Source organism: Phoenix dactylifera, unplaced genomic scaffold (assembly GCF_009389715.1).
Source record: "Phoenix dactylifera cultivar Barhee BC4 unplaced genomic scaffold, palm_55x_up_171113_PBpolish2nd_filt_p 000007F, whole genome shotgun sequence".
In the NCBI taxonomy this organism is placed as follows: domain Eukaryota; kingdom Viridiplantae; phylum Streptophyta; class Magnoliopsida; order Arecales; family Arecaceae; genus Phoenix; species Phoenix dactylifera.
The window spans coordinates 2,339,019-2,365,223 of NW_024067666.1; the positions used below are offsets into that span (position 1 = coordinate 2,339,019).

General features: G+C 39.5%; 2 protein-coding genes across 4 annotated transcripts; both read left to right on the plus strand.

The window, feature by feature from the left end:
* The first annotated feature begins 7,823 nt into the window (after window positions 1-7,823).
* LOC103723910 (dof zinc finger protein DOF1.6-like) lies at window positions 7,824-9,108 on the plus strand. The gene has a single exon (XM_008815001.4). The coding sequence runs from the start codon at window positions 7,892-7,894 to the stop codon at window positions 8,594-8,596; it is 705 nt and encodes a 234-aa protein (XP_008813223.2). The 5' UTR covers window positions 7,824-7,891; the 3' UTR covers window positions 8,597-9,108.
* Window positions 9,109-12,521: 3,413 nt separating this feature from the next.
* On the plus strand, window positions 12,522-23,116 carry LOC103723909 (nuclear pore complex protein NUP58). 3 transcript variants are annotated; one of them, XM_039115736.1, is made up of 7 exons: window positions 12,522-13,274; window positions 13,846-13,960; window positions 19,887-20,348; window positions 20,787-20,982; window positions 21,139-21,327; window positions 22,189-22,229; window positions 22,369-23,116. In XM_039115736.1, the coding sequence occupies exons 1-7, from the start codon at window positions 12,910-12,912 to the stop codon at window positions 22,405-22,407; spliced, it is 1,407 nt and encodes a 468-aa protein (XP_038971664.1). In that variant the 5' UTR covers window positions 12,522-12,909; the 3' UTR covers window positions 22,408-23,116. The 3 variants fall into 3 exon arrangements, 2 of the variants coding, with proteins under 2 accessions (XP_038971664.1, XP_038971663.1); XR_005506898.1 differs by having other exon boundaries at window positions 12,910-13,274; window positions 20,787-21,327; window positions 22,369-22,575; window positions 22,661-23,116; XM_039115735.1 differs by having other exon boundaries at window positions 20,787-21,327.
* The last annotated feature ends 3,089 nt before the right edge of the window (window positions 23,117-26,205 follow it).

Sequence of the window (26,205 nt, forward strand, 5' to 3'; positions counted from 1 at the left end):
AAATCTAAAGATGAAGCATTTGAGATGTTTAAGACTTATAAATCTTTAGTAGAAAATCAACTTGACAAGAGAATAAAGATTCTCAGGTCAGACAGAGGAGGAGAATACACCTCTAATGACTTGAATGAATTCTGTAGAGTTAATGGAATTCTACATGAAGTTACACCTCCCTATTCACCTCAGTCTAATGGAGTGGCTGAAAGGAAAAATAGGACTCTGCAAGATATGGTAAGATCTTTGCTTGCCAACTCAGGTTTACCTGAGGTTTGGTGGGGGGAAGCAATGCTTACTGCATGTTTTCTGCTTAATAGGGTTCTATTTAAAGGTTCTAATAAATCTCCTTATGAACTTTGGAAAGGAAGAAAACCTAACCTAAACTTTGTAAAAGTTTGGGGTTGTTTGGCTAAGGTTAATATTCCTTTAATCAAGAAAAGAAAATTAGGACCTAATACTTTTGATGCTGTGTTTCTTGGTTATTCTCTTAATAGTGTTACTTATAGGTTCTTAGTTATTAGTTCTGATATTAATGGCATAGAAAAGAATACTATAATTGAATCTAAAGATGCTTCTTTCTTTGAAGACATTTTTCCATTTAAGGATAAAATAGAAAAGCATGTAATAAATAGATCTAATGATGCATCTTGTAGTTCGCCATCTAATTCTCTAATTATTCCTAATAATAAAAATGAAAATGAACTTAATGATATTAATGAACTTGGTAAAGGGAAAAGAATTAGGAAAAAGAAAGATTTTGGATCTGATTTCTATACTTTTATGGTTGAAGATGATCCTAAAACTTATAAAGATGCTATGAACTCATTAGATTCTATGTTTTGGAAGGAAGCTATTAATAGTGAAATGAATTCACTTATGACTAATAAAACATGGTTTTTAACTGACTTACCACCTGGTAGTAAGGCTATAGGTTGTAAATGGATATTTAAGAAGAAATTAAGACCTGATGGTTCTATTGAAAAATATAAAGCAAGATTAGTTGCTAAGGGCTTTTCTCAGAAAGAGGGTATTGACTACTTTGATACATATTCTCCTGTAACTAGGATAACCACAATTCGTACTTTAATTGCACTGGCTTCAATCCATAATTTGATAATTCATTAAATGGATGTCAAGACTGCCTTCCTTCATGGTGATTTAGAGGAAGAGATCTATATGGATCAGCCAGAGGGATTTGTGGCTCAAGGACAGGAAAGAAAAGTTTGTAGGTTAGTCAAATCTCTCTATGGTTTAAAACAAGCTCCTAAGCAATGGCATAGGAAATTTGATAAAATAATTGTTTCTTATGGCTTTAAAGCAAATGAATCAGATAAGTGCTTATATTCAAAGTTAGAAAATGATTCATGTATTATCTTGTGTTTATATGTTGATGATATTTTAATTTTTGGTACTGATATGAATATGGTGACTGATATCAAAACTTTCTTGTCTAATAATTTTGATATGAAAGATTTAGGTCAGGCAGAGATAATTCTTGGTAACAGGATTACCAGAATACCTGATGGTATAATTTTTGATCAATCACAATATATTGAGAAAATATTGAAGAAATTTGATAAGTACAACTGTAAACCAGTGAGTACACCTTATGAGCATGGTTTGAACTTGAAGTGCAATAAAGGTGATCCAGTGGCCCAAGAGAAATATGCTCAAATTATTGGGACACTGATGTATGTTGCAAATACAAGTAGACCTGACATTTCTTATGCTATAGGAAAGCTCAGTAGGTTTAATAGTTGCCCTAGTCTTAGTCACTGGGAAGCACTGGATAGAGTACTTAGATACTTGAGAGGTACAATATATTATGGTTTACATTACTCAAGATTTCCCACTGTACTTGAAGGATACAGTGATGCTAGTTGGATCACTGATTCAGTGAATCGAAAAGGAACTAGTGGATACATATTCATGTTGGGTGGTGCAGCTGTTGCTTGGAGATCATCCAAACAAACTGTGATCACAAGATCCACTATGGAGGCTGAGATTGTAGCCTTAGATTCTGCAAGTCAAGAAGCAGAATGGTTTAAGAATCTTATGTCTGAAATACCTATTATGGAAAAGCCTATACCTGCTATCTCTTTGTTATGTGATAATGAAGCTGCAATTAATACTTGTAGAAATACTGAGTCTAACAAGAGAAACAGAAGACACATTAGTGTGAGACATAAGACTATTAGATACCTAATTAAAAATGGTATTATAACTTTGGAATTTGTTGGATCTAAAGATAACCTAGCAGATCCTTTAACTAAAGGACTGGCTAGAAGCAAAGTCATAGAAACATCAAAGGGGATGGGACTGAAACCCATAAGGAATCATTGACAATGGCAACCCAACCTTTTCTGACTGGAGATCCCAAGACGAAAGGTTCAACGGGAAAAACAAGTTGTTTAATGATTAGTTAGCACTATAATAAAATGACTTTATGTCATTTGGTCTCTCCCAGTGATGTGAGTGCTAAATACAGCAGAGGTATACGGAAGAGTTTAAAACTCTGAATGAGTCCGAGACTATGGCAAGGTGCTGTGCTGCGAGCACCCTTAGAGGACTCACCTATGTGAGTGTGACTGTGTGGCCGCAGTCTATGGGGATAAGGGTTTAACCCCTAGAGCACTCATGAAACTGAGATATTGGTGCATAAGGCCAGAAAAAGCACCACCTATAATGAACCCAGTATTTGCATTTGTCATGGGTGAAGTATATAGAAATCTGAATCAAAGGATTTGGTTCAAAGCTTTTTAGCTACCACTATACCTTTCAGATGAAAATATACTTTCACTAGGTAAAGGTTCAAAGCCGCAAGCTACCTTTATTGAAGTCGTGACATAAACAAGCCCAGTTTGACTATTTTTTATTTTATATAGTTTTTGAAAACATTTTAATCAGGTGGGGGAATGTTAGATTTTTATTAAATAATGATTAAAAGTTTTCATACTTAAAACATATATATTATGTATATATGTTAAAGAGGGAGTGTGGTGTGGATGGTTGGTGTGCCCGCTTGAGGTGCTTGAGGTAGGTGGTTCGAATCTCTGTTCCCTCCTTTTTTAAATCTCTCATATGGAGGATTTATTTACGTGAAGGCTCGGTTCTGTGCCTGTGCTCGTCCGACCCGACGGTCTTTGCGCTCGAGCCTGTGCTCGCTCGGCCCTGCTCGTCCGAGGTTACTTGCGCCTCACAGGCCCTGCTCGTCCAAGGTTCCTTGTGCCTGTGCGACCAGAGGTTCTTTGCGCATGTGCCCTGCTCGTCCGAGTTTCCTTGCGCTCGTGCCTCTGCTCGTCGGCCCTACTCGTCCGAGGTTCCTTGCACCTGTGCGACCCAGAGCTGAGGTCGTCCAAGAGACTGAGGCCCTGCTCGTCCGAGGTTCCTTGTGCCTGTGCTCGTCCGAGGTGCCGAGGTTGAGGTCGGACCACAGGTGCAATGAGCCCAGAGGAGCCGAGGTCGGACAACAGGTGCGATGAGCCAAGAGGCGCATGAGTCGTGCTTCGCACCCTTAGCACGAGGAGCCACGTCGCTTCCTCGATAGCACCTCTTCGCAACCGACCTCGCATCCGCTGGCCATACTCCCAGTGTTTTTTCAAACTTTCTTACCGGTTTTGACCGTTGGATCGGTTTTGGGTCGCGTCTGTCCCGAAGAAGTCTATAAATAGACCTCTTCGGATTAGACAGGTGATATATATAATTTGAAAGCAGAAAACTACTATTCTCCCTGTTTGCTATTTTTCTTTCAATCAACGGGCTTGCTGCATACTGATTCTGGGTTCGAAAGCTTCTTTGATCCGTGCAAATCATTGAGGCAGAAGGAACAGTGCGAGAGGCTGTTGTATCTCAGGAGTAGAACGCCATCCAAGCCTAGTGCACTGTAAGGCGGCGAAATCTACTTCAAGGAAAGTGACCAACATACCACGCCTCAGTATCTCGGGTTCCATTTTTCCACTTTCTCTATTTATTTTCTATAAGCCTATTTCTGCCTATTATTTATTGAAGTAGAGTATTATAGATTTAAAATTTTCTGGGACAGTATTTTCCCAACAGGAGGCGCTCGGCCAACGGGCGCCGGCCAGAAAGGCGCTCAGCCAAAGAGTGCCAACCGGAAAGGCGCTCGACCGAAGAGTGCCGACCAGCAGGGTGCTCGGCTAGAGAGCACCGACCAGAGAGAGCGCCAAGAAGAGGCGCCCAACCAAAATGACCAAGTAGGGATGCTCGGCCAGAAAGGCGCTCGACCGAAGAGTGCCGATCAGCAGGGTGCCCGGCTAGAAAACGCCGACCAGAGAAAGCGCTTGCCTAAAGAGCGCCGACCAAGAAACCAACCAAAGAGCGCAAGTAAAGACGCTCGCCCAAAGGGCGCCGAGCAGAAGTACTATGAAGCAACCCCGCCACAGGGCGCCCCATTGGGCGACCAGCTCGGCTCGGCACCCTTGCCGAGCCGATTGCCTTGGACCAAATGTTCAACTTCCGCCTAACCCTCTAAGCCTGAGGGACCTGACAACTCCACTACAACCTGCCGCTATCTCCAAGCCATCAAGGCATAAGATCTCCGCAGGTATTCGGCACGACCTGCCATTAATGCATGAGACCCCCTCGAGTCTCCGATGCACTCAGTCATTTAATGAACACGGCTCAAGGCGATCTCCGGATCACTGAACCATCAAAGCGTATGGCTCTTCCTGACCGCCGGTTCACTCGGTAATAAATGCACTTACCATCCACGGACCCCAGGCCTACCACGGCCGGCGGTTCAACCACCCCAACAGGTCCGATCGACCGTGACAACTCCCTGGTTCCGGTCTGATTCGGCCTTATTTTCCACCACGTCATTAATGGGCCAAATCGCGCCCAATTATTACAAAACAGGACAAACCTCCTGTCACCTCCCAGATAACAAAAATCCTCCTATAAAAGGAAACCTGGAGGGGAAAAGGGAGGGAACGAAAAACAGGACCAAAACAGGAGGAAAAACCCGAAGCTGGAGAGAACCCTCCTAGACCGGGTGGAGAGAAGTAAACAACACAGACAATTGAGGAAACTGATCCTCTTGATCTTATCCAAATATTCTCTCTGTCTTCTCCACATACTCTCTTCCCTGCTCTCTCCACATATTTGCCCCCTCTGACTTAAGCATCGGAGGGCCGGCGCCGGGGAGCCCGGCCACCGGTTTTCTTGCAGGACTTACGCCCCCCAGGAGGACGCCACCCGCCGGCACGCCATCGACCACCACTCCTACGGCGGACTTGCACCCCTCCAGGAGGACGCCACCAGCTGGCGCACGGTCATCCACTGTCCCTGCGGCGGAGCCCCTCCTTCCCCTGGCTTCGTGGCGGCCCCCGGGTCCAATTTCCAGCAACAGTGTTACTTATGCATTTTTCTCCTGTTTCCTCGTCTCATTTGACATGCTGCAGAAACGTTGAGTGCTGGCCTTAACTGAATTAAGGAACAGGAGTTGAACACATAAGACTTCCATTTCATTGTGGTACTGCTCATGGCACACTCATATCCACAAGTAAGGCTGAATATTTGTGAGGATCCATATGGACGGACGTGTATTTAGTTCTACATCAAATATTCGTTGAGCAGATATTGGGTACCTATAAAGAATCAAAAAATCCAAATAATATCTTCACTCTAGCTATTTTGGATGAAGTCTTAGATTGTGATAAATGATATCAGAGCGGATCCATCCTATAACCTATATGGACTAGGAGATACTACAGCATAGATCAATTTGGGCTGACCACGGGCTGATTATGGTGTTTGTAATTGGATTTGAATCTATGTGAATTCTTAGCCTGACGAAAACGTCAGGATTTAAATGGGACGAGTATATGAGGATCCGTGCAAGTCATTTTAGGTGAGGTCCTGAGTTGTAACAATACTGATATGGCAATATGAGGTTTTTCATGGACAATCTATAAGCATGTAGCATTACCCATATGAATTGCATGGAGATTTTTTCTTTCTTTCTTTCTTTTTGCAGCAAGGAAAGCCAGGTTCTAAACAAAATTTTTATTTAGAGATGTATCATTATTGAAACCTTTCTCTTGTGCGTACGCATGTAAGATAGATCGGAGATGTATTCAACTCTCCAAAACCGTTATAGTTACCGTTGTTAATTTGAACCGTAGAGATGGATGATAAGTTCAAGCTCCCCAGTACCTGGTTGCTCGGCAAAGGTCACGATGGCCCACCAAGAAAAGAAACCAGGACGCGGGCCGACAGAAATAGAGATCGACAAGACTCAGGGAAGCCATCCTGTCTGCTGACCATGTCTGACACGTCAGCAGTCAAGGCTGGCCGCTGTCCGAGGCCAAACAACTTACCCGGACCCACCAGCCTTCGTCCGATACTCCGGTCAATGGTCTTGGCTGCGCGGTGTTGGTACCCTTCTGGTTGCCCAGATTTATGTATGAGGCTGCATACCCTGTATCGAAGCAGAGCTATGTCTTTCGTCCGCATCCGACCATCTATCTCCGTATCCAATACGGAGCTTCTCCCAATCTATGGTGTCAGAAATCCCAAATGCTAGCCGCCAAAAGAGCGGCAGCGGTTGCTGCCGCATCTTGGAGCAGCCATTCAGCCGTGCTTGCGTCTCAGCCAACGATTTGGAGCTGAGGTGGGTCCATGGGTCCTGTCGTGGGGCTACACCGAGACAAGATTGCGTACACTAGATCCCACATGACATAGATTCTGGGCCCCACCTCGACTGCTGATTTGAGCTCGCCCACAAGGATGATTGCTCGCCTTGTAGCTGTACGTCGGGTTTATGGGTCATTTGAAAGAATTTCCGGCTCTCATGTAAGGTTAGTTATTTGTAAGGAATGGTATTAAATATTTACAGCATCTTACAAGTTACTAGTTTTAATGTGTTTCGGACCTTTAGTGACATGTGCCTTAATGTATTAAATAATCATTGCCTGTTCAAACATTCAAAATATCTGGAGCTTCTTGTACAGAGAATTGATTTACTGAAGATTCGAGCACTTAATCAGGTCCGTATTGCAGTGGTAGTGTGTCCGGCTCTAGATCACAAGGGGAAGCATCTGATTATTTTTTTAAGCAAGACTTTTTTAAGAGTATCATGGCTAGAATAGATTCTCTCATGCGCATACGCACATCACACTGTCGAGGTCTCAACCTTATCAGCTCTATGCAGAGTTCTTTTGCAATTTAAACTCTCAAAATTAACTGGCGTTCGTAAGTTTATTGGCTCTTTGCTGTTTCGAACTCTTAAAATTCATGAACGTATGCATGATCATGTGCATGGTACGTGCCATAGTCTAGTATGTTACAAGAAGAAAGGAGTAAACCAATATTTTTCTTTCTCATTTCTATGGGAAGCTTATCTAAATTGTTTTACCTAAATATTCAATTACTTTACATATAATCCAAATAGTCATGTTCCATTGCTATTGTTGCATGAAACAGTGCATTGATTTTTTTTTGTTTTAGAAAAATAAAAAAAGTTGGCCAAACTTAATCCACCTTTGTGAAATTCAAAAATTTGAATACAGCATGTCACTCTCGTGATTGTGTCCTCTTCAATCTCTAAGTTCAAAAATATTTAAACCCACACAAAAGAGAGAGTAAGAATAGAAGGTCCCCCTGATTAGGGCCAAAACTTTGAAGCCATAAGAAACGCTTCACCACCTGATAACCCTGGAAGAATTCCCTGCAAAGCTCTCCTCATCAACTCAGCCTTTTTCATCCTCCGTACGTCCCACGACAACGACGTCGAATCTCTCTCCCCCACCGCATTCCCCCCCGGGGGGCAACCAAGAAGAGACTCGCTCCCTATATAAATCTAAACCCCTTGAACCTCAAGCCTACAACTCACCTCCTCACACCATTTCCAGAGAACACCTCAAAAGAAACAAGCAGAATGCCGTCAGAAATGGGAGAAGTACGCCGGCGGCCGGCGGAGGGACCAGCGGAGGAGGCGGCGGCCGAACGAGGGAGGGAGCGGTGCCCCCGGTGCGACTCCCGGGACACCAAGTTCTGCTATTACAACAACTATAACACCTCCCAGCCCCGCCACTTCTGCCGCTCCTGCCGCCGGTACTGGACACTCGGTGGCTCCCTGCGCAACGTCCCCATCGGCGGTTCCTCCCGCAAGCGCCTCCGCCCCTCCCCCTCGGCCGCCACCTCCGCCGTCGCCAGCTCCCTCCGTCCCCTCCCCACCCTGGCCCCACCAGCCCCCTCGCTGGACCTCCCTGCCTCCACCTCGCCCCCCTCCGCCTTCGGCTCGCTCCTCTCCGGCCCGGTCTCCGCCGGGTTCTTGGCGCTCGGCGAGCCGTTTTTCGATGGCCGGACCGGGTTCGAGCTCGGACTCGGTCTCGGAATCGGGTCCGGGCCGGCGGCGTCGCCATCCATCGAGGAGCTGGGTTTCGGGCTGGGGACCACGCTGCTGTGGCCCACAGTGCTGCTGGACGAGGAGGGGGTCGTCGGTGCCGGGGACACGTGGCGGTTGGGGAGCGGTGGAATGGACTGCTTCGCTGCTCCGGCGCCGGCTGCGGTGTGGCCGGATCTCGCCATTGCCTCGGCGCCCGCCGAGGGGAGCGGTGTTGCTGGTGGTGAGCTGCGGTAGAGTGGTATCATAGTAAATTTTCGGGTATTGGGGGGTCTTTCCAGTTTTGCTGTGTTTGCTTTTGGATGATGGCCCACGTTTGTGTCTCCTCGGTGCCTCAGGTGTACTGCAACGCAGAAGCCCGCTTCCTCTCTGTTCTTTTTCGTAATCATATTCTTATAAGTTAGCCTTTTTCCTGGAAAGTGAAAAATAATAATGTTTTAGCCATAGAGGGTGAATGATTTGGTTCATAGTAGGAAACCTGATGACTGAAGAAAGTGGGAGCTGAATCTATCATGGCGAGTTCATGTCAAGATCCTCATCTTGGCTTTTACTTTTCACTGAACTACGCCATGCGCTAGAGAAACGACAAAGCCAAAGCACCGAATGTAACCAATGCACTCTTCATGTTTGCGTCGTTTGTTTTCTTGCATGCAGCCTATTCAGTTTTTCTTATATCCAACCATTGATTCTTAAAATGGTTCTCCTGTATCGATCTTATATCTTGAATCATATGGAACAGGAGATAAATATTGAGTAAAGTTACATAATTAGGCATCCATGATGTATTATCGTATTATCGAACCTTAATCAGCTTTTTACAAGGGTGAAGGTATGCTTGTATTTGTGAAGGCTTTAATAGTTATCTTTGTCTTATGTTAAATAAACTGCAGAGGGATCTACATGTGTTGGTTTGTTTCTCCAACCTGTTATGTAAGGAGAAAAGCGAGACAGGGAAAAAAAAAAATAAGAGAAAAATAACAACATACAATATTTATATGGTATGGTCTGTTGATCTGATGCAGCAGTTTCACAATATATTAAAAAAATAAAGATTACAAGATACAAGATTATCTCATAAACTCTAACCTCCAATATATCCGACTTCTAGGGTGCTCAATTACTCTCTTTTCTTAGGATTACAAGGGATATATATAATAGAGCAAATCGATTTAGACTTGAACTAGTATTTCTACGATAATTAGGTTAGGCCAATATACAATTGGCATCCTAAGCCGATGTGGATTTGAATTGATATCCTAAATCTACCTTCTAGAACCGATATATGCTCGACTTTCTAAAACCTATATATGCTCGACCTTCTAAAACATGGAAACTTAAGATGTACTCAACAAGATAATAGTCTACAAACTATAATACATATACGGTCATTTGATTAACTTTGAGTGATTCAAAATCACCCCTCAAAACAGAATGGATCGTGTTAACCCTCCTATGTGGAAAGTTGAACCTGATGGTGCTGATTTCTGAGAACTTAAGCACCCCTCAAAGCAAGCTCGGAGATTGTCCATAACATATATATGAACTAAAGTAACTAGAATTATACGGCACGTACCGTGCACGCAGCCTGGCCAATGGAAATTGCCCTGTAGATATATATGCTCCTGAGTTTTAGAGGAGTTCACATCATGAAAGGACTCCAGAGGAGAGGCTATAAAATGAGGCCCATGAACTGTAGGGGATTGGGCATTCCTTCATTACTTGGAAGAAATTGTGAACCAAACAAGCAACAGAATTCATTTTGGAACTGGACAATCTCTGGTGCTCTTTAGTGCAGGCTAAATATGGTTCTTAGTAGAATGTGTCTTTCAATGCCGTTCCATGTCGTTGTTCTTTAATATGAAGGGAAATGGTGTTGAATGGACTTAATTGGGTCATTGAGTATGGAAGTTTCATTGATATGCTAAATGATCCTTGGATCTCTATTATCCCTTTAAACCATCCTCTAGACACTGTCAATACAAAATCTCTCAATAATCTTTGGGTGGTAGACTTGTTTGAGGGTACTAAATGCAGAAACACTAATCTTATCTATCAAGTCTTCATTGTCAATATGGCTTATTGAATTTTATCTTTAGCCATTGCAGAAGGCCATTGCTCTAATAGACTTAGTTGAGGGTCTTTGGGTAATACCAAGGCAAAGACTTCTAAATTTCGCTCATCCTAAGGTATTTGTTTTCTAGTGGAATGTGGCTTAGAGCTGCTTACCATGTCGGGGTTTACCGTATTCAAAATGTGTATATTTCCCTATTCATTGCGATGTATGTCAAGATTTGGAGGAGATTGTGAGCCATGTCCTTCTAGAATGCTTCGTTGTTCGTCAAATATAGTAACTTGCTAATACATGTTCTTCTCTAGCAGTTCCTACTCTTCTGGTCATTTTCCTTCAACATCTCAATGAGGGATCCAAACGACCATAAAAGTAGCATTCAATTTTTCTCTATTGTTATATTGGCTATCACCTTTGGTGATGGATGGATTTTCAAAGTTTGAGTGATGGAAACCTACTAGGGTATTAGAAGAACTCGAATAATTGACTTCTGATTATAATTCTATCAATAATGACAAAGAATCTCTCAGATTAGGATGCTGCATTTCTACCAAAAAAAAAAAAAGATTAGGACGCAACATATGGTGCTAGTAATATTGCTAGCTCGATTTGAAATTTTTGTTCTAGTTCGCATGGTTCAAGAGATGTTTTGCTTTCCGAAACCTACATTTGTGTTTATTCCCGCTATTTATTCTCCTACCATCCAAGTTGTCTATTTTACCAAACCAAAACAAAAAAATAATAATAATGATACATCCACTATTTTAAACCTCTAAGGGAGGACTCTAATTAGGCTTGTAATAGAATGGTTAGGATAGGATAATTTATATAAAACCTACAATGAATGAGTTTTATTGATGCATTTGTTTGCATGCCTTTCATATAACTTGCTTTTAGAACTATTGATTATAAAAATTTAAAAACGAGCTTCATGAAAACAACTCTTCTAGGGTATTTTTAAAACTTGTTTATAAAAAATAAGATTTCATGGCTATTTGTTTTAGAAAACATCACAAGCAACTCTTGGCACTTAATGGAGGACTTGTCAATAGATTTTTGTAACTATTATTTACATTTGCTTGGGTCAAATAGTTAAATTATTCTATTGTAAGGGACCTAAAATGCACCTTTCTTTATTTGGGAATGCACCAAGACACCCCTCATTTGATTTTGAATCGTTTATATACAAAGGGTAACGTGGCATGTGACTATTGGACTGGTCCATTGGATCTGCTCCATCTAATAATTAGAGACGGAGCCAATGTCTAGACATAAAAGGGACTTGCAAATTACTTTTTAAGCATAGAATTTTTCTCTACCTTTTGTGTAGCGTTGATCATGGGCCGGACATCATATCTATATTATATTCATTTTTAGTCAGACTTCATGCTGAATCTATATAAAATTTGATATTTTCAGCTCTACTTCTATCATAGCTCTTACACCATCAATGTAAGTCCCACCCACTTCTCTAGAATCTAATCACTTCTGAAAGCTCCCATGTTTTGCTCACCGAGATGCAAACTCTAGCTCCCCCTCATAATCTAATCTCAGGCTGTGGCTTATCATGACTTGAAGATAATCATGCAACTTTTGTGACACTTAAATTTATTGAAATCCTGCACCAAAAATCGTGCATTCAATAACACATTGCAAATCTAATAGCTAGGATCCCTTTTTATAGTTGTGCTGCCTTGTTGCAATGATCATTGAAGAAGTGCACGGCTCATTGATGACAACAAGAAGGCCGAGCGCACCCACCTGATATCTGGTCTCCCCGGACCCAGAGGCTCACCTTTTTGCGCCAGGCTGGACTCGTTAACCACTTGGTGGGTTCGTCGCCCTTTTGAACCGCACGTCAAAATTTAAACAATTCAAGGCGTTCCTAAACCACTCCAATCTCTCCCCGCGATCCTCGCCGTCCATTTGCGAACCACACCGAAAAGACTAAATAACACAAAATTATTCCAAGAATCAACAACCAATAAAACGATATATGAATGATTTCCCTAAATCTATAGGGGTATATTAGTCCGTCTGCGGGGCCGCGATTCGATTTCGAAATCCTAGGGTTTAAACGATGGCGGAGTTCCCCTTTCGAAAGGGCCGATTCGTAGTGATCCGTGGCTACCATCCCCTCTCCATCGACGCCTCCCCCCTTCTGCCACCGCCTTGTCGCTCCGGGACCTCCCGCCGGGCGGAATTTATTCGCCGGCCATCGTCATTCCGGCCTCCCCTTCGCCCCCCGGCCGCCGACGCCCGAGGTTTTCCCATCAGTCGGCGGAGGAGCTGACCCGAAAAAGGGAGTAAAACCTCGCGTTGTCGGTCACACATATCTCGCCGGACGTCAACACCCGGAGGTTATCCGAGAAGAGGAAGCAGTCGGCTGGAAAAAGAGCCTCACAACACCCCTTTCTCGTCCAAACCCCCCCAACCCCAACAACAGCAGCAGCAGCCGTCGATCTTCCAGACGCCCCAACAAATGGCCTTCTCCTTCTCTACTCCCTCTCAGCCCCAACAGCAGCAGCAACCGTCGATCTTCCAGACCCCCCAACCCCAACAGCAGCAGCATCCGTCGATCTTCCAGACCCCCCAACCCCAACAGCAGCAGCATCCGTCGATCTTCCAAACCCCACAACTCCAGCAGCAGCAGCAGCAATTCTCGCCGTTCCCTTCGTTTGGGCAGCAGCCGCAGCAGCAGCAGAACGTCCAGTTCCAGCAGCAGCAAGCTGCGTCGATGCCGTCACAGCAGTTGTTGCTCTTCACAGTGGATCGGTCACCCGCGGGGTATAATACCAAGTGGGAGGATTTGCATCCTGATTCGCAGAAGCTTCTGCTACGGATCGAGTATGGGTTCTTTGGCTTCTTATTTGTGTTTTCTTGCTTTAATTTACTTTCTTTTGCACGACGGTTCGTGAATTCTGTTTAAAGGAGGCTTCTTTTCTAACGGCCCTTTCGTTCTTACCGTCTTTTAACAAAGGGATACTCGAGGTATGGGTCGTTGAGGCAGTTTTATGCCTTCTAGATTACTTTCCCTTTTTCCTTTCTTTTCCACTTTGTTGATTTATGGGGAAGCAGAGAAAATCGTCTTTGGTTTCTTGGCTTAATTTTTGCTAGGGTTTGCATACTTGTTTCAGAGCCAGGGTTTTTTTCTCCTTTTCTTGCAATGCGGGTTCTTGATTCTTTTCTTCTTATGCCTTGTATTCGGTGTCTTCTACTGTTAAGGGGAGGAGGGCAAGGACTGCCTTTAGCATTTACTTGTCTTACTGTTTGTGTTTTTAGACTTTGTTTTAAAAACGGCCTTTTGTTAATCTTGTTTCAATGTGAATTCTTTGCTAAGTTGTTTTTCATTTTTGCTGTCTCTTCTTTCTATGGTAAATAAAAGGTCATTTTTAAGTGAGTGAAAATTGGCATGCAGGGAGCGGATTCTGGAGTACAAGTATGAGAGCCAGAGATTGGAACAATGTAGCCGACTTTATGATTCATCAGTGTCAAGCGACAGTTTTGAGTTTGACGCTAGTCGTATTCTTCAGGTTTTGCTATTATCCGTTCACCTGGTTTATCATGGTTTGCAATTTTGTGAAGGTTTGAGCTTTTGTATATATTATTAACATCTCTCTTCACCTATTTTATTGTGGTTTTTGTGGATATTTCAACTTCTGGATATAATGAGATCATATATCATCTTATTGTTTGCATGATCTGATGATGACATTATTAGCAAATCGTGATGTTAAAAAGAAAGGGAGTTTTTTTGATGAATCTCCTTTGCTTTCCAAATAGTGGTAGAAGACAAGGTACATCATTCAATTGTTGTTACGGTAATTACCTTGTCCATTTGTATAGACTTAAAAGCACGGAGTGAAAAGCACAGCTAAGTGGGAAATGAGATTTGGAGGGAACATTTAATTTTATTGTTGTCTCAAAGTTGTAAATAGGAACAAAAAGGGGAGTTGCTTTTAGAAACTGGCTTAGACATCATAATCTATTGATCTGTCCTCTGAGGCATTTGATGACAAAAAGTAAGATATAGATATACTACCTAAATCAAATTATTTAGAGTAAAATATGTACAATCACTAACAAATTAATTCTTTATTTAATAAAATAATCCCATACATGTTTTGAGCACATGCTTGTTTGAGCCTATGCTTGTGCATGTCTCAAACAAGTTTTTCAAATGAAGAGCATCTACAATCATCTATATTTGGATTTACTTTAAATAAGGAGGTAGACTATACTATTGCATGGTCGAAGATAGTTGGAAATCGATAAGGTAATGATATGCATATATGCCCCTTTTTCCATTTTCATAATTCTGACAAATTTAGACCTCTAGAAAGTAAAGAAGTCTAAGCCATATAGTTTAGTGTTCCATGAATACTATCAGTAACATTGTGGTCGATAAGTTAATGAGATTGTTCAACAATCTCCCATGGAAGGTACCCTTTGTTGGTGGGCAATGGAAAGAAACAATTAGATTCTTGTTTTAAACGGTTTAATGAGGCTGTTTGACCGTCACTTTTGGTATGTTGACCATACATTGGAACACTTTTTGTTCCTCATGTCAAACACCTAGCACAGGTGCTACGTGTTTAAGTATCCTTAAGTGTCAGACATCGCAGCCTCCAAAAATCTAGGCACGAGAACATGGTATATATATTATGTGTAGTGTGCTTGCGTCTTTTGATGCTTATTCAAACAAGTAGAAACTTAGAATTATAGATGCTATTTAAAAAATAAATTAATGGAATGTCCATGAGTCTACAAGTTGTTTTACTTTATTTGCCAAGTTCATTTTAGATGTGTCGAGATTTTTAGGTTGATAACTAATTATGATATATTTATTTTGAAAACATAATGATTTTCACTTATAGTGTCTACAATCTTGATAACTTTATATTAAGCATTTTGCATGAAGTGTATGAAGACACTTAAGACACTTCACTTAGAGTGCTTAAAAAAATTTAAAGGGACTTCATTGAAAGTGTCCAACACTTCCCCTGCATCACCATTCCAAAAAAGGTGTCTAGTGTCCGATGCCTTTTGTTGACATCTGCATGACACTTCAAAGTGGAGTGCCCAGCCAATGCCATGTTGTGTCTTGCCGTGTTCAAGTGTCCTAAAGTATCGACACTTTCATATAAGTTAAAAATGAGGTGTCCAAGTAACATTAGGTAAGGGTTCATGTATGGAGTTCAATATTTTGAATGACAGTTGCCTAGGCACAATCGTTGCTATCAAGGTTCATAGTATTGGTTTGTGCCATCCCGCATTGGATGTTTGTACCTTCCAGCACGAACCGATACTTAATATAAGGGATGTACCTTGTGTTGGTATGTCGAATCGATTCCGTACCAAGCATATTGACATTGTACCAACATGGTACTAGTATGGTCTGATACTGAGATTGCAGACCTTAGTTTTCATTATTTTTGAGTATGGAGGAAGAGATTGATTTATGTATTAGCACTAGATATTTCAAAGTTCATTTTTCCGATTGGTTTATAACCTATTCGATATTTATGTTTCAAATTTTGGATTATACCATTTTCTAGATTTCGACATATATATTCTAATTTAGTTTACTACTAAATTTTGTGGACGTCTTGACCTTTGGGTGCTTGGTTAGTCCTAGGTGCTAGACAACCCCCTAGCTATGTTTCTACCATATGTATTCTTTCAAAATATTGATGTTAACTCAGCTAGACACGATTAGTTGTGACCATAGCTATGTCTCTCATAAGTCTTGTAATACAATCATCCAACAATATGTTATTTAGCCATCTTACTAGTGACGAAGCTTTAGATATTAGACACTGAATATATCCATTTATTTTTATAATCTCTTTATTAGAAAAAACAATTATCCCTCATAGAATTGTTATTACATGAAGTACTTGTTCTTTCAAACTTTCCAATCTTGTCGATTAATTATGAGGCAAGTTTATGTATATCTAATAACCAAGTGGAAATATATCCTCCCAAGTTTTAGAAAAGATATAAGTTGATGAAGAGAAAGCTCACTTTACTACAGTTTAGTTATGAAAGTTAATAATATTATCGAGGGCGCATCCAAAACTCCTAATTTCTCGCCTTATCTACCAACTACCAGGTACCTTAGATATGTTCTCTCTCCAAATCTCAACAAGTGGATAATTTCAGTTGTTTTAGAGCACAACTCTTACTGTTCACCTCCCATTATCAGATATGCTCCCACTTGGCAAAACCCTGCTATTTCCTAAACGCACAATCTCATGGCCAAATCGGGACATGGCTCCAGTGGCTCTGATTTGAGCCTAAACACAAGGTTAAATTAATCTACAAAATATGATCAACACCCAGACTTCATTCTTTAAAAAAAGATATTCCATATCGAAATCGGTAGACTTTCTTTTGTTTCAAAAGAAAGCAATTAAGTGCTTAGATTCTTACAATTATAAACATCTTCCTCTATCCAAACTTGACAACAGACATAACTTTTAACTTTGTTACCTTCCCTCTCTATCAATGCTTTTCTTTGTCATCCAGGATTCTCCTTTGTTAGTTAGCTATTGGCATCCAAAGCTTCACACTTAGCTTGTTGTCGAAGTTCACTTCATGAGAGTTTGTGCGAGTCTACATTCATTCCTGGATGCATCTCTTCTAAGCGTTTTCTTTTCTTTCTTTTCTAGTAATAATTTTTGAAAATTATGTAATTCTTATACATAGATGTAGATTTTTTTTCGGATATTTAATGTTAATGTTGTTTTCTTATCATATTACCATTCATGTATTGTTCTGTTGATCAAAAATTCATATTGTTCTAAGATCAGACTAATCAATGGCTTATTTATTGTTTAGAATTTAGATTGCTTTTGAACTTCATTGTCTTATTTATGGTTATAATTTTATGCTTCTTTGTAATGTGATTAATTATATACTGAATGATTTGAAATATGATTTAATTTATTTCATTTCTCAAAATATTTAATATCTACATTTTTGTTATTTTGACTTTTTAATTTATTTTTTTATACTTTTAGTGATTTATAATGAACTAAATGTAACAAAATATTAACACTTGCCCCCTCCCATGAAATTTTGGCTCCTTCCTTGAATATTCTAAAATACAAAATGACGAGAAAAATTAGGTGCGGCAATTTATGACCTGATTCGTTGGGTTCGCGGTTGGGTATGGGTCAACCAACCTCGAGTCACCAATAGGTTGGGTTGGGTTTAGGTCAAGCCCCATAGCTCGTCGGGTCATGGATGGAGGTTATATTCTATATATTACTTAAATGACGGGTGAATATGAGCTACTGGGTCACTGATCCATTATCTCAAAGCCAAAAAGAGATAATTATAGCACAAATGGTAGAAAACCTGAGGGAACAAGGTTACCATACAATATAAAGTCCAAAACTAAGTTGGTTTAGGCATCAAATAACTATAAATAACTATGACAGCCTACCCTACCTATTGCCACCCCTAAGAATAACTTTGATTTCTGTAGATAGTTTAAATTATTCAAAGCTTAGGCATGGGATCAAATCATTTTTATTTTAGACTTGGTGACAGAGGACCGTTCAATAATAAATCTAGGTGCACTTTTATTAGGTGCAAATATAGAAATTAGAAAATTTTATTTGGGAATTAGGAAATTTTATTGTCATATGGACTATGGAACTAGAAATTTGTGGAGTCTAGAACTAGAATTTTATATGGACTTCAATGTTTTATTTTTATACGGACACTTATTAAGGTTTTGGGTTGCCTACATAAATCCGTTACTATGTTAATTGAGAATATTGTTTGCATTACTGAGATTTGAGAATACAGGATATTGAGTTGCCCTCTCTCTCTCTGCCGTCTCCTCATTCTTCTCTTCTCTTCCCTCCTCTTCTTCGTCCTCATCTTCTCTCTCCTTCTTCTTCTATCTTGCATCGATTTGGTATCAGAGCTTGTTCTGTCCTGCGTCACTTGGGTAATTAATTACCTAGGATCACTTTTATTTCAGACTTGGGAATGCTACTATGTCGACTGATAAGTGATAAATGTAGTCTCTAAGAAGTATTTTCTTAAGATCAAACATAGAATTTTTATAATGCTTGAGAATATTGGAAGCAGTTGGAGGTAACCTTGCAAGAAACTTGAAAGTAAGTTAAGGGAGGGAAAAGAAGAAAAATCAACTCCCTGTGGCCCTATCTAGCCTCAAGAGTGGATTTCCAAGATTGGACCGCAGGTTTATGAGATCTTAGCTCAAGTCTGAACAATGCGATGAGTCATATCTAATTATTATTGTATTTTCAAATGAAAATGATTATGATTTGTGGCTGGTCGTCATCATTTGATCAAGTTGCATCTTTGTTTGTAGTTTTACAAATGCATATTTTGTTTGTATAGATATAAAAATAGTTTTATTATATATCAGAGAAGTAGCTTTGAAATGATTAAATATCATATTAGAGGATAAATTTATGTATAACTTAATTATTTAACATTTTTTGGTATCTAAAATAATTATTTTTTATATTTCAGATTTTTCCGTCGTGAAATACTAAACCATATAAAAATGATTTCAAAAAATGCGATATACTTCAAAACTGCATGATGTATGTTTTCTTGGCTTGCTTTCTTTTCTCCCCCCCCCCCCCCCCCCCCTAATCTTTATCTTTTCCTGATCCATTCTAACAAAACTTAGATCTGAAGCTGATTCCGTCAAAACCATAAAAATGCCAAAATTGAAACTTGCTAGTCTTGACAAAAAATGATACTGACCAAGTTTTAAGCATTGATAACTTAATTATTTAACATTTTTTGGTATCTAAAATAATTATTTTTTATATTTCAGACTTTTCCGTCGTGAAATACTAAACCATACAAAAATGATTTCAAAAAATGCGATATACTTCAAAACTGCATGATGTATGTTTTCTTGGCTTGCTTTCTTTTCTTTTTTTCCCCCCCTAATCTTTATCTTTTCCTGATCCATTTTAACAAAACTTAGATCTGAAGCTGATTCCGTCAAAACCATAAAAATGCCAAAATTGAAACTTGCTAGTCTTGACAAAAAATGATACTGACCAAGTTTTAAGCATTGATATATGTAGATTGATATCATGTGATCTGGTAATGTTAATAAATTTTATGTTAATTGATATTCTTTGACAAGAGCCTTCATAGAATGCGACAAAGCTTATAAAACTATGTTGTTGTTAGATAAAACAACTTCTCTTTGCAGATGATGTTTAGGCTTTCTTTACTTGTTCGCTTTTTCATAACTATTGTTCCTACTTGAGACCTACTTGAGAGTAACTGTATTTTTCAAAAGTAGTAAAATTACCCCTATGTGCAGTTTTACCAACTCATCATCACAGTAAGTTATATGCTTGTAAAAATTTGACCTGCCATTCGTACACCATTTCAGTTTTAGGTTTTACCTTAATGATGATTATGGAATCTTTTGTTGCTGCATAGGAACTTGGAGGTATCACTACTGCAATTGAAAGAGAGAAGGTCTCAGTGCAAGAACTGATGAAGAACGTGAATGATATGATGTGGCATACAGAATTTGCTGTCCGTTCATATATGATGCTTAGGCCAAGGTTTCTTCGTCAAAATGTCCCTGCTGCTTCAGGCGTTGGTCCAACAAGTCAGACTGTTGGTGTGGCCGTAACTTCTGGCCAAACTAGTCAACTGATGACCAGCTCCATATCACCAAGTTTTGATTTCTACAGTGGGATTCCAAAAAGACCTTCTCTATTCATGCACCATACTGCTGCCAGATTTGAGAAGTATCTCACTGAGTGCTGCCAGTGGATTGAAGAACTAGAGCAGCTGCTCCTGATGGATACTGACAAAGCCACTTCAAGCTCTTTAGAAGCTCTTCCAACAGTCATGTCAAATGTGCATGATTACTTCATCCATGTTGCTGCCAAGGTAAGATGCTGTATGTCTTTCTTGTTCCCTCCCTGTTTTCTTGCACTCAAAAAGGACACACAGACCCTAACATCCTAGATGCATGTCATCTCCCACAAAAATCTCCATGATCATGCACATGTGTGAATTATCATGTGTATATTTGCTGCAGTTTTATGGTATCAATTTGAATCTCTTATTTTGGCTTTAATTCTCTCTCACTCCCTTGCGGAAATTCCTGTGTAACTGCTGAATTGCATGAGCGGACTATCATAACCTGAAGGCACTTATGTTATGGCTCCTAATGGTCTTGTATTATTGGCTTTAATATTCCATCAAATTTCAGTTTCTAAAACCAGGAGACTAGTTTGAGCAGTCTAAATGGATTTTGCTACAAATGCTTATCTTGCTTACGCTTTAGAAAGAGAATGTAGCTATTAATTATTTTTATTGTTACAGGTTGAGAGCCTCCATCAATATATTGAGTCTATGAAGATGGCTTATCTTGCTGACCAGCGGCGTCGGGGTGATGGTAACGATCCATTTATTGAGGCCAACAGAAGGGAAGCAGCTAAACAAGAAGCTGCTGCCAGAAGAGTTCATCCAACATTGCATTTAGCTGCAAATTCTGCACAACCAGCGACCCAAGCTGCTGGTATATTTGCCAGCTCAGCAGTTTCCTTATCGAGTGCACCACAGTTGTCTTCAGGGACTACTGCTGTATCTTCCAGTGGTGGATTTTCTACTTATAGCGCGTTGCCTGCTCCTTCTACCTCTGCTTCATCTTCTTTTCTCTTTTCAACTCCAACAGCATCTGTTCCATCATCTACCCTGTTTGGCTCCTCTGGATTTACACCTCAATCAACTCCATTTGGGACTGCCTCCTCTACACCTTTATTTGGGTCTGCTCAGACTCCCTCAGGGTTTGGAACTAGTACCCCATCTTTCGCATCAACTCCTGCTGCGGTTTCACTGTTCGGCCCACCATCATATGGCACAGGTATATGGAAGTACTTATTAGATTTTTTTCATATTCTGATGAAACTAGTTTAAAATTGGATTAACACATGTATCAGAGGTGTTAATGGCCTAGGAAGCCAGGCTGAAATCTGTCCTAGCTAATTATGACAAAAGCTGGTGGCCTTGCAGTTTGAGGTTGAACCCGAGTTTGCCCAGTCAAAGATGTTTACCACGTTAAGGAAAAATTTGGCTTCTACAAAAGGCCTCTTTTTTCATTAGAGGGACGACCAGCTGCTGCTGAACCACTTTTTTGGATATTTTTCCTTAACGTGGCATGAGTCGCGTTAATCTTGCATCGGTTGTAATGCGTGCACCAATGTAAGGTTGACCTGTTTAAAGTTATCAAGAATACATGCACATGCACTGAATTGATTGCTATCAATTCATTATTCCAATATACTTATAGTGATTGAGCATGCATGTGCATGCACTAAATTGATTATGATTTTGTTATTTATTATACAGCCCAGTGGTAAACATCATTGTTATGCAAAAAAAAGGAGGAGAAGGGAAGCTGCGTGCATGTGGTGGGGGGGTGGGGGTTATAATTTCTACTCTTTTTGACATTGTAATACATAGCTTAATGAGTGTTAGTATTTATTTACGTTCAGTATTTTTTTCTTATGTTGGATTGTGCCAAAATGCAAAACTCCAGGCCAAAGCATTGACAGTGAACTTAGCAATGCTATGTTATCATTCGACCATGGTTGACATCTATGATATCAAGTACTTTTTAATGATGCAAACTGCCTGCCATTTGTAAAGACTTTTTTTCTTTTAACATGGGTCTCTTTTAATATTTTTTTTCCTGGCTTAAATTGGGTTTGTTATCTACTTTCAGGCGCCCCAGCTGGTTCGGGTGCGAGCTTTGGTGCTGCATCTGTGAGTGTAAAGCTGTTTATTAACTCCTTGATTTTCATTTAAGTTTTTGACACTCTGGCAGTTACTAGCATGACGCAGATACAGTTATTCTCTTACCTTTTCTTTTTCATCTTACTTTTTCTAATTTTCTTGATCGCAGAAGTCATCTAGGCCTAAGTCTCGTACAGCCCGGCGCTGATTAATCCAGGAGGGTGTCTGATCTTAAAACCTTGTTACAGAATTTTTTGGGCCTTAGCAGTTTATGCACCACATCGAGATGATTATTGTACGAAGTAGATGTGCACTAATTATTCTTGATAGGTTCTGGGCATGTTTTTCTTTAATTTTTTTTTTCAGCATCAAACTTGTAAGTAACCTTATGTCAGTGCCACGTAAACTTTTTTTCCCCCGGGAATGAGGTTGCATGATAACAATGTATTTATCTGCTGCAGGTGTCATAAAATAATATCAATTCCTCCAATACTTGTCATAAAAAACAACATAAGTACTTTTTAGTACTTGTAGTTAGCAGATGTGAGATCTCAAGGAATCTGCAGATTTTCTACCAAGGCCATTTGGTTAACGGAAATGGAGTGAATTCATTCCCGTTGGACCCGATTCAGGTTTGAGCCATTTTGTGATTTTAAAGCAGGTTTTGCTTGCATTTGCTTTTAAAAGTACCATCTGTTGCAAGTTGGGCAGCCTAGCAGTCGCAACCGATGGATTTGGTTGGGAGCATAATTTTTCTGTGAACAATTGCAGTGACTTTCTTGAATGGTAAAATTCATTAGAAGGCCATGTAGTTTGGAAGCTGTTTATTGATGTTACATGTACAGGTAGATGCATCTAACACTATTGATGCATCTTGTTATGTAATCACGAATAATAATTTTGAATTATGGCATCAAGCCACTATCTTATCTAAATTTATGGGCCTTTGATTTTAATGAAAATCATATGTTTGTGGGACCATTATTGTGTCATGTAAGATGAGAATCCGTAACATGTACGAAGTATTGAGCTTGCATATCTCCATGTACGACAAATACCTGGAATGTTCTTCATAAGAATGAAGCCCTTCATGATTGTTTTATTGTAGTTATGTACTCTGTTTGTAAGAAGCGTTTTAGCATACGGTAAAGGAGAAAATGCCAAGTCTTATAAGTAGATTTTTTCCCAGTCCCCTGGTGTTGCTGTAGACAGGAATAGGGAAAGAAGTAAAAAATACTGTTGAATTAACGTTAAATCAGTGTTGCAGATTATTTTGATGAGGTCAAGAAGACTTCTTGAATGTGGTTTAAGAGTATTGAGTAATAAACTTGAATACGTGGATTTGTATTTTACATACTGTTATGTATGGAATTCTTTTTGTGTGCTCAAATATGATTCTAACTAGATGCTTTGATTTTGTGCCAAATATGATTGCTCAATGGAACCTAGTTAATCTAAACCTGATGGAAGCAGAACTCCAGCAGACTGGAAAAACATAAAATTGTCTTGATAAAAAGATGACTTTAAAATCTTGTAGTTTTAAAAACTGAAGGTTTTGGATATACATTGATTTTGCGATAAATATGATTAAGGTCTGGTGAATATAATTAATCTAATCCTGACTGAAGCATAATTCCAACAGTTTGGAAAAACATAAAATTGTCTTGATAAAAAGATGATTTTAAAATCTAGCAGTTTAAAAATTAAAAGTTTTGAATGGTGCATCCCTAAGAATACGGGTGGGTCTCACCATTTCTTTGAAAAATAAACTCGAAATAAATGATGATACACCGGTAGTTGCTGGATTAGCTGGTTGGTAACTTTTTCTTCAGGAGGTATTTAATGTGATTTTTCATTTATGTATTGCATGTCATAAGACAAAATATAGGAAGACTTTGAGATGTGTGATGATGGTGTACAATGCATGGCTATTAAATGGTGCATTTGAGGGTGATCGTAATGTTAACATAAATTTAGAAGCCCATTATGTATCGACCTTGCTTTGCAACTGAAATAATTTTTTTGCTATTTAGAACCCTGAACTGCTATGCTCCTTATGCAATCATCTAACACATGTAGAATTTTCTTGTTGAATATTTAGGTCATGCTTGGTATTGCTTTTGTTTTCTGTCTTTGTTTCCAAAAACCCAAGAAGAAAAAGGAACTAGATGGGAAAAATATGTATGATGAAAAAAGAGAGTGCAGAATAAAAGCAAGGGATAGCCAAAATTTAATGCATATGCTATCTTCAATGTCAATATTCATTACTCCGTATGATATTTCACTAATTTGTCGAGAAAAAAAAAAAATACAAAAACACTGCTGTTTGGTCCATTTTAAAATTTAATTAGGCTTGGATGAGCTTCTGATATGGCACTTAGCATCATAGAGCCATATCACTTGGAACTTGGATCCAGTTGTTGCCTCCCTTCTAGGAGCTTGCAAAGTGAAAAGTATGGGGTTCTAACGCTAGTAGTGGTACACCCATCATATTTATTATCGGAAAAAAAATGCCTCATGACCTTCTAAAAAATATCATAGGGAAATAAATCAATGTTTGCTCATAGAAGGACAATAGAATGTAGATGGGGAAGAGAGGACTGGATGTCCCCTCATTCAATTAGGCATCTATGAGCTCTCTTCCACTACCCATCAATGTTCTTGAAATAATCTTTTCTTTCGACAATATTCTCAAGAGAGTTTTAAGGAGTAATTTAGGCCTTCTCATAATAAGGATAGAGTAATTTAGATTAATTTTATTACAATTTGCTTTGAAATAGGTTCTATATATATCTTCTTGCCCCTTATCTTGGAAGACTTTTGTTGCAATTTTACCATCATAAAACAATTCCAAGTAATATTTGAAATTAACATCAAAAATAAAGTTCTACAAGGCTTTTCTTTAATATGAGATCTCTCGATTATAGAGAGAAGTGTCTACAGTCTACCAACTAAGCTAACAATTATTGTTTGTTATATTGACAGCATTGCACTGCTTTCTATTGTGAGTAATTATGTTTATGAAAGTCATATCTAATTTACTAAGCCTGGTATCAGCTTGTCCCACTTCTGCAGGTATATTAGATCAGTGCCTAAATTTTTTGAGCCTGTGCGATGCCAGTGTTGCTGCTCATTGTTACTGAAGATTAGAGCTAATCATGGGCCGGATCTCGAGCCTAAATTGTATTTATTTTTAATAAAGCTTCAGGCTAGGCCTATATAAAAATTTAATATTTTTTATATCCAAGCTCGATCCATGATCAGCTTTACTGAAGATTCACAACGTGCTGCTTTCTCCTTCTATAAGGAGACCAATCAACATACTGGTTTTCGAAAGGTTTCCGGCAATCTTGCTCAAATGAAATGGCACTGATACCCTATACCTCTGCTAAACATTTGTAGATCTAACACCAGCTTAATTTTGTTTTCCTGCACTTTGAACAATTGTTGCTCTACCTTTGATAGTTGATAGAGAGAGAGAGAGAGAATCTTGTTAAGAGGCTTCCATATGTACAACCATTTGATAAAAGGGAACCTATGTTTTTCTTTTCCCTTCATTTTTCTCATAAACATAAAATTGGTAAGAGTAATGCTAGTTTCTCACCTAACATGACAACTCCTCTTTAAATATATAAATATACGTATATAGCGGTAATCAAGTAGGTAAGGATTTTGACCAACTCAAGATGGTGAGAGCCCTCGCACTCGGGAAATTGAGTTGATTATCTTTCTTTGTTGGTGGGATAAAATGTTGAGAAAGATTCGACAACAGGCATTATATTAAAACTAGAAGACGATCGCCATCCATTTAATAGTTTCCTTTCTACTTAAGCATTCCATTGACCCATGATGGGTTGAAAGCCTCATCATAAATATAACCTATGTTTACCTCGTCATTATATGTTCGGCTGCGATTGATTAAAGAGAACTTTGAATTTTATGGTGACATGCTCTTTTATTGGTCAAAATCTCCCTTGATGTTGCTTTTGATCTTATTTGACTATAT